The 9023-nt window shown below is 41.0% G+C and overlaps 2 protein-coding genes across 5 annotated transcripts in view; one reads left to right on the forward strand and one right to left on the reverse strand.

Moving 5' to 3' along the window:
* Tcea1 (transcription elongation factor A1) overlaps window positions 1-1944 on the reverse strand; it is a 25963-nt gene extending 24019 nt beyond the window's left edge. The window contains exon 1 of one of the 4 annotated variants that reach the window (XM_005362251.2): window positions 1746-1944. In XM_005362251.2, coding sequence (XP_005362308.1) covers window positions 1746-1808 — 63 coding nt within the window. In that variant the 5' untranslated portion in view covers window positions 1809-1944. Of the gene's footprint in view, window positions 1-709; window positions 729-1453; window positions 1566-1745 lie in introns of those variants that run through there. The other 3 variants (XM_026786655.1, XM_013351907.2, XM_013351908.2) reach the window with 3 other exon arrangements.
* A 74-nt stretch (window positions 1945-2018) lies between these two features.
* On the forward strand, window positions 2019-7583 carry LOC101980652 (zinc finger protein 120-like). The gene is made up of 2 exons (XM_026786654.1): window positions 2019-2381; window positions 5805-7583. Exons 1-2 carry the CDS (start codon window positions 2338-2340, stop codon window positions 6889-6891), a joined length of 1131 nt encoding a protein of 376 aa, XP_026642455.1. The 5' UTR covers window positions 2019-2337; the 3' UTR covers window positions 6892-7583.
* Window positions 7584-9023: the final 1440 nt, after the last annotated feature.

Below are 9023 nucleotides of genomic sequence, written 5' to 3' on the forward strand. Positions count from 1 at the left end.
AAAAAAAAAAAAAAAAAAAAACCTATTAAAAAGCAGTACTTAGATTTGTCTATTAGTGACAACTATCATACTTCAAGCAGTTTCCATCTTTATAGTCTAAAATAACTTAAAAATAGCTCCTTTTCATAGTTCATGCCTGTAATCTCATTTAAGAGGAAACTGAGTCAGGAGAATCACATGAGCCCAGGAGTTCCAGGTCAGCTTCCAGCTACAGAGCAAGACCCCATCTTTAAAACAAAACAACACACACACACACACACACACACACACAATGGAGGTTGGGAGTGGGCAGTGTTATGGGCCAGGACGTTAGTTCCAGCACTAAAGCGGCAGAGGCAGGCAGGCAGTCTCTAGCAGTTTGAGGCCAGCCTGGTCTACAGATCGTGTTCCAGGAAAGCCAGGGCTATTCAGGGAAAGCCTCAAGTTGTCCTCTGACCTACGCACGCATGCACACACATAAATAAAAGTTAATGTTTTTCAACTTTAGAATTCACGGAGAAAGAGTTGTCATTTTGACCTTTCTCTTTATTTCATCAGCCTGCTTTGAATTTTAGTGGACAGGAAAATGAAAGAAAAAGCAATAAAAAGAACCAGTTCTATCTTTCTTTCTTAAGGCGAATTTTCACACTGGTTAAGGTTGTGCACTATCAGAAAACAGACTCGAGAATTACTTGAAGTTTATCCTGACAGATTAAGGAAATGAAATTACCCAGTTAATAAGTTTTTCCTCCTGAGAGCTTTGAGTGTAGCAAACTAGGGACCTCCAGGCAGAGAGGAAAGTTTTCCAATTTAATCTAAAAAATAAAAATGTTCAACCTATCATAACCCAAACTCATCTCTTGCAGCAAGGAATGAAATGGCTCAATCAGTAAGGGCGATAAACGACACAGGTTAATATCTGGAACAGAAAACAAACAGGAAATAGCTGAAAATAAAATTGCAAATGCAGATTAACAGGGCATGAAATTAAATGCCGGGCAAACGCACCTATTGAAGAAAAAGAGGAACAAGGCTATCCGAAGTCTTAATTATTCGGTATTAACACTAATTCCTAAGCTGGCAGTGAGTGGAAAACTAGCTAGCTCCTGGCTCAACCACAACTACACAGTACTTAAGCTTACAAAATGAATATACTCACAACTGTGTCCTAGCTACAAAAGAATTCTGCACGGGTTTGTGACTCTAAAGCGCGGCACACATGTAAGCATCCCCTTACGGCTTTAATTTCATAAATGGGGACAAATTATTTCTAGCCCTTTGATAATGAAAATGTGCCGAGTGCACCGAAGAATAAACTCAGGTGTCAAGCAAAGGGATGGAAAAGTGGGATCTCCTAACACAGACGATGTCGCCGGCCCGCCACTAACTCAGCGCCACAGCCACCCACCAGGGGCCCACCAGGAAGGAGTGTGGTTTTTAACCGTGGCGGTCCTGCCATCGCACCCAGGCCTACTTGCTAAGAGACGGCGGGCTTTCTGTGTCTAATCGCGATGCCTGCCCGGGGTGAGGCGGAGCTGGGATCAACACACTTTACCGCCCGCCTGAAACGGACCGCGCCACCCCGAGAAGCCGCGGCCATCGCGCCTTCTCTCAGCCGCCGAGGGCTTCGCTCCGGGGCTCCCTGCGGACGTTGTCAGCACCGACGTGGAAGCCGGAAGGGCGCGCGGCCCGGCCCTGACTGGCTGGCTCCGCGTGGGCCGGGGCTGCGGTTTCGGCCGCGGCCTGCCCGGGACCCGCCCGCTCACCGCGTTCTTCTTCTGCACCATCTTGTCCATCTTCTTGGCAATGCGAACCACCTCGTCCTCCATGGCTCCGGAAGGCCTCCGCTCGCCCGGCCGCAGCGGACGGGAAGCGGGAGAAGCGGCGCGGACGCTCGACGAGCCGGGAAGCACACAGCCTAGGCTTTCCTCACAGACCGGGCCCGCGGCGGCGGCGGTGGCGGCGAACGCTCCGCCCCCTAGGCCGCGTCAGTCGAGCGCCGTACGCGCCGCGCAGGCGCTATCAATCGATCGCGCGGAGAACTGGGAAGGGTGGCTCGTTGGGATCAGTACCGCATGATTTCGCGCCGTCCTGACCTGCTCCCGGAGGCAGAGCTCTAGAAGGTCTGTGTTACCGCGATTCGCGTTGCTGGAGAGTTGGAATGGGACTTGCCCGGGCTTTCATGCCGACGGGAGCCCAGCCCTTGGCGGTAGACGGCTATCGGTTCCAACGGAAGCCCTCCGAGTAAGCGTCCTTTGGGGCGCGGAGTAGTCGTGGCTGGTCCATTTTGAAGCAAGAGCTGGAGCGAGCTCTGAAGTCCACTCTTGGCCTCAGCTGTACTAACCCTCTCACCTGCTGATGGAAACCTACTTAGGAGAGGACGGCCTTGATAAAAAGCCGAGGTAGGAAACTGGTTCCGTACACACACACACACACACACACACACACACACACACACACACTGTTTGGGACTGTTTACTTTGTTCCTGTGTGAAACTTTCTAATAAATCAGGAGCCAATGAACATTACAGACGTTAAACCTCGAAATGTCTTCTTTCCAATGAAAACAATTAACTACACCACATACCGTGCCACGCACCAATTAAGCACGTGTCACCAAACATGGAAAAAGATCGTGTTAGAATAGAAATAGTAACTAGTGTGTGCTTTCACTCGTTCGGGCTCTCTAGTGAACAAGTAGTGTAGTTTCCTAGGGTGACACAGTCACTTCCGCTTTGACCAATCACAGTTTGGATTGTAGTGAAGCGTTTAAGCGGCATGTTAATTCTGCTTTCTATTGTACTCTTTTACCTCTCTGCTCACTCTTCTTGTGAGGTAATAAAGAGGGGACAAAAATTGTCTCATTGGCACATGAGAAACTAGGTGTCTAGCGGTAAACAACCCCGAACAATGTGTCTGTGTGTATGTATACACATACATACATACATACATACATACATACATACATAATCAGTTAGACCGTTTACTACCAATTCGTACTATTCTCAATTATAACCCCAGAAAAAAAGAAAGTATTGCTGCAAAAAACAGTTTTCATCTCAAAGAGAATAAGATATAATTTATTCTGGAGTCATTATGAGTGACCATGACTTAGGAACACAGATTTAATTTATCCTAAATTCCGTGTTTCAGTGTGGAAGCAGTTTCAGAAAAGTTTTATACTTTTACAGAACTAAGAAAGTTAAAAATCAAAGTAAGTTTAGAATACATTGGTGGATATATCAGAAGTGGTTATAGCAAGATATGGGAAGCTTTTTCTAAAGGCCCAGGATGCAGTCTAATGATATTCTTAGCTTCTGGGTTGATAGAGCCAGTGGTCTGCTAAGTTAAGATTTCAAAAGGTTTATCTATTAGTCACAAGATTGTAGTTTAGACACAGAGGTGGGCCAGGAACGAGTCTTCCAGAGAGCATGAAACAGCCCAAGTGATGTTTGAAAGAAAATGGCTCCCAAAGGGAGTGGCACTATTAAGAGGTGTGGCTTTGTAGGTGTAGCCTTGTTGAAGGAAGTATATCACTGTTAGGGATGGGCCTTGAGGCCTCTCATGCTCAAGCTACTCCAGTGAGACAGTTCACTTCCTGTTCCCTTCTGATCAAGATGTAGACAGCACCATGTCTGCCTGTATACCACTATGCTCCCCACTAGGATGATAATGGACTAAACCTCTCAACTGTAAGCTGCCACTTCAATGAATTCTTTTATTATAAGAGTTGCTGTGGTCATGGTGTCTCTTCACAGCAAACACTATGACATAACCCTCTTAGAAACCCTAAGACAGGGAATCTGCTGAATTCCAATCTCCCCCCAGTACTGTGGCTGTGATTGGTCCTTAAGTCTGCAGAGCTGTAGCTGTAGCCCAACAACTTGTAGTATGCTGTTAAATAAGTAAACATAGTTCTTTTTCTTGTCCTTGACCTCAGAGGGAAAGCTTTGTCTTTTCATCATGGAGTAGGATGTTGGCTGTTTTTTGTAGACACTCCTCAGCATGCTATATTCCTTATCTTAATTTGTTGTATCATAATTTAGTGTTGAGGTGATTAGGTGCTATTTTCCTTTATCCTATTTGCTAGTTTCCTGCCGAAGGACTTACTATAGGTCCCAGCTTCCCTTGCTGACTATGGTAGTCATCCCCACCCATTTAGCCATCTGTACACATGGGTGACAAGATGTCCCCTTGACCTGAATAAATATGGTTTCACTTAGATCAGACCAAGCCTGTCTTCTCTTTCTATAGATGCTTTAAAATAATAATAATAAATCTAACACTACAAATGTGTATACAGCTGGTTTTATATGTTGAACCACTCTTAAATTCTGGATAACCCAGTTTTAAATATGATCTTAGATTGGGTTTGCTTGTATTTTATTTAAAAAATTTATCATAATCTCTATTAATAAAGAATGGAAACCTATAGTGGGGCCTTGGTACCTGGGGCAATACTAGTTTCATAGACTGCTTGGAGATGTTTTTCCATGTAGTTTGATATAGTTGAAAAGTATTGTTGTGGAAGGACAGAATTACAATGTGAAGATCTCAGTTGGCTGCAACACCTCTTTAGCGTTAACAAGATCCCATCCCACTGAGGTGGAACCCAGTGATGGGCTCATCACAAGAGCTGTTACATGGGCAGGAAAAAAGGTATAGGAAGCAGAAATTAAAGAACAATTTAAAAAATTAGATTACTCAGTTACTTTCCTTGTAAGCTAGGACAAAGAATAATTTAAAATACAGTCAACATGTGTCTTTTATGTGAGGATTAAGGAGAGTGAATTTCCTTATACTAACTGAAACTAGGTTTGTGGGGTTTTTTTTTTTTTGGTTTTTTTTTTTTTTTTTGGCAAATTTGACTTTCCCCTTCATATCTGGGAAGATCAGATAGTTTTGAGTTTGGAATAAGTGGCTCCATTTTGGTATATGCTGGGCTATAGTGCAGTCTGGAATAGTGAAAACAGCCTCCTACAGCTTTTAATGTTATAGATTGATAGAGTTCAATCGTCTCTTTAACCATCTAGCTTTTCTTTGTGGATTTTTTTTTTTTGATCCAAGTTCATTGTTTCTGTCTTCTTAGAGCCAGTCTGGGCAGTTTGTATAAGAATTTATTTCATTTTTATCTAGGTTGTTTAATATTTCCACAGCATTGTGGGTTGGACCCATGACTTCATATGTTCTACCCATAGCCCACTTTTCACACATAAGAGTTGTTCATAGTATTGTAATTCTTATTTCATTAAGTGTGCCAGGTAATTTTGTCAACTTGACATGAACTGAAGTCATTTGAGAGGAGGAAGGCTCAATTAAGACAATGCCCCTATAAGATTGGGCTGCAGAAAAACCTATAAAGCATTTTCTTAGTGACTGATGGGAGAAGGCCAAGCCCATTGTGGGAGATGTCATCCCTAAGCTGGTGGTCCTGGGTTCTCTAAGAAAGCAGGTGGAGCAAGCCATGAGGAGCAATACAATAAGCAGCACCCCTCCATGGCCTCTGCATCAGCTCCCGCCTCCAGGTCCCTTCCTTGTTTGAGTTCCTGTCCTGACTTTCCTCAGTGATGGACTCTTACCTATGAGCTGAAGTAAAATTCCTCTCCAAGCTGCTTTGGTCATTATTTCATCGTAGCAATAATAACCCAAAGTAAGAAAGTAACTCTTTATTTTCCTTAATTCAAAGGCTGTTCAAAAAAACTTTTGGTTTTATTGATTCTTCTTCTAATCTATCAATTCTTTAAGATTCTCTTCTAGGTTTCAGGCTGGGCTTTGAAGAGGAGCTACCACCATTAGTGTTGTGTGCTGTGTCTTTGCATCTGCAGGAAACTGAAAAGAGATCAGGGCAAACTTCAACACCACGACATGAAGACAGTGACCTATGATGATGTTCATGTTAACTTCACTCTGGAAGAGTGGGCTTTGCTGAATCCTTCCCAGAAGAATCTGTACAAAGATGTGATGCTGGAGACCTACGGGAACCTAACTGCTGTAGGCTACAGTTGGGAAGACAAATATACTGAAAAATATTGTCAAAGTTCTAGAAGACATGGAAGGCATGAAAGAAATCATACTGAAGAGAAACTGTTTGAAAATACTCAATGTGTTAAAACTTTTCCATATCACAGTCATCTTCAGATACATAAAAGAACACATGCTGGAGAGAAACCCTATGAATGTAATCAGAGTGATAAAGCCTTTGCATATTATAGTCATCACCAAAGTCAAAAAAGAACACATGAATGTAACCAGTGTGGAAAAGCCTTTACACGTCATAATCATCTACTAATACATAAAAGAAAGCATACTGGTGACAAACCCTATGAATGTAATCAGTGTGGTAAAGCCTTTTCACAACACAGTAATCTCCAGCATCATAAAAGAATACATTCTGGAGAGAAACCTTATAAATGTAAGCAGTGTGGTAAAGCCTTTACACGTCGTAGTCATCTTGTAATACATAAAAGAAAACATACTGGAGAGAAACCGTATGAATGTAATCAGTGTGGTAAAGCCTTTTCACAACACAGTAATCTCCAATATCATAAAAGAATACATTCTGGAGAGAAACCCTATGAATGTAAGCAGTGTGGTAAAGCCTTTACACGTCATAGTCATCTTGTAATACATAAAAGAAAACATACTGGAGAGAAACCGTATGAATGTAAGCAGTGTGGTAAAACTTTTGTATGTCAGAGTAGTCTCAAAATACATAAAAGAACACATACTGGAGAGAAACCCTATGAATGCAACCAATGTGGTAAAGCCTTTGCATATCACAGTAATATCAAAATACATGAAAGAATTCATGTTAGAGAGAAACCTTATAAATGTAACCAATGTGGTAAAACCTTTTTACGTCATGCTTATCTTCAGCAACATAAAAGAACACATACTGGAGAGAAACCTTAAAATTTAATCAATGTGAAAAGCCTTTGCATATTACAGTCATCACCAAAGACATAAAAGAAGACATGCTGAAAAGAAGCCCTATGAATACAATAAACGTGGTAAAGCCATTACACAACACAGATATGTTCAATGCATGAAATAACACTGGAGGAGAACCTTATGAATGTCATCAGTGTGACAAAGCATTTGTAATTAAAGTAGTCTCCTAAAATTAAAAGAACTCATATTCATACTCAAGAAGAAACTTATGAATGTAATCAATGTGGTAAAACCTTAGCATGTATCAGTAGTCTTCAAAATACTGAGAAAAAAACATACTGCAGAGAAACCCTATTAATGTAGTCAGTGTGGCAGAGTTATGCAGTTCATGGTAGTCTTTACACAAGAGTAAACATTTACTATGTAACTGGGCTTTTAATGCCTGTACATATCACATAAATCTTTGATGATCTGAAAAAATGCATACTATAGGAAAAAATACTATAAAGGATTTGGTAAGATCTTTAGTTAATATACCTACATTCCATTACACAAGATTATTTTTTTCTGGAAAAACAAAACCTGGCAAGTATCAGCAATTTGTTAAAGAATTATGATGTCTTTGTACATGCACACTCATAGACAAAAGCCTATGAGTTTAAAGTAACCCTTTTAGATTTCATACTTCTTTTTAATCATAGGAAATAAGAAATCCATGAGTAAAACATTACGGGTATTACTAGTGCATTTTCTGTTGCTGTACTAAAGCAATGTCTCAGTCAACTCACAAAAGGGTTTAATTTGTCCCTTGGTTCCAGACAGATACAGGATCATCAAGAAAGTGACTTGGTAACAATGGTCAAACCTGGCAGCTAAAGCAAGACACTCTCACATCCTCAGCCTGAGGCATGAAACAGAATAGAAACTGGAAATGGTACATGACTGGAAACTCAGGCCCACGCGTAGTGCCGTATTTCTTCAGCAGGGCAGTATTTCCTAAAACTTCCCGAATGGGAACACCAGCTGAGGATTGATCCTGATTGAGCAGATTGAATCCTGATTCAAGCCTACATACCAGCTTTCTTATTCATGAACTACTTCAATGAAGAAGAACTCTACAAGCCTTTAAATGTCTCAATACCCGTTACAGGAATGAATGCTTATAATAGAAAACCATTCAAGAGAGAACGTTTGTGTAAAGACTTGTTTAAATTTAGGTAATGCAATATCAGTGTGTCTTTGGATATGTTACATTCTGATTCCCAAGGTTAGACCCTCAAAACATCTTGCAGCATGAATTACAGGAAGTGGCCAAAATTTTGTCTTTGTTCCTGAGAATGAGCTCAGCCATGTCTCTAGCCCTTTAAATATTTTAAAGCCTTGATATCAGGAACTAGGGAAGAACTCATACAAGAGAAAAATCCTATTTATGTAAATGATTTTGTAAAGAACTTAAATGTCACAGTTTCTTCAGGTTAAGGAAATAAAGCTTATTTCATCTATTTTCATTAAAGCCTTGAAACAAACTACATAGCATGTTGACTAAAGATTGATGTGGAGATCACTGCATTGTGCTTTCTAGTTTTCAACATTTAAGGTGGATATCAAAGTGTGCTATGTGTGTGGCACATCTATTTAAGCAAATTTAATTTGTGTTCCTTATATTCCTTCTGTGGCCTTTGTTCTTTGATTGTCCTTTCACTTAGAGACATTTTTTTATTGCAATGTGTAGAATGGGATGCCCATCATCTCAATAGCCAATTATTCATTTAAATATCGGGCAATGTGTGATTATTCTTTTCAAATAAGTGTGTCTGGGAAAGGGTGGTGGGTTGCCATTCTATTTTTTTTTCTTCATATTTTGACAAATTCCCTTAAGATGTTTGCTATCGGGCTGGAGAGATGGCTCAGTGGTTAAGAGCATTGCCTGCTCTTCCAAAGGTCCTGAGTTCAATTCCCAGCAACCACATGGTGGCTCATAACCATCTGTAATGGGGTCTGGTGCCCTCTTCTGGCCTGCAGGGATACACACAGACAGAATATTGTATACATAATAAATAAATAAATATTTAAAAAAAAAAGATGTTTGCTATCCAGCTGAGGTTGGATGCCAGTAACCTGTCTGTGGCACAGTTGCACTCATGAGCCTTATT

This window comes from Microtus ochrogaster, linkage group LG5, assembly GCF_000317375.1.
Source record: "Microtus ochrogaster isolate Prairie Vole_2 linkage group LG5, MicOch1.0, whole genome shotgun sequence".
Taxonomy (NCBI): Eukaryota; Metazoa; Chordata; class Mammalia; order Rodentia; family Cricetidae; genus Microtus; species Microtus ochrogaster.

Excerpts from the sequence above, each read along its gene's own strand:
- LOC101980652 (XM_026786654.1), top strand. The coding sequence starts at position 2,338 with ATGGAAACCTACTTAGGAGAGGACGGCCTTGATAAAAAGCCGAG. Across the intron at positions 2,382-5,804 it reads GGCCTTGATAAAAAGCCGAG|GAAACTGAAAAGAGATCAGG; the intron begins GTAGGAAACTGG and ends TTGCATCTGCAG.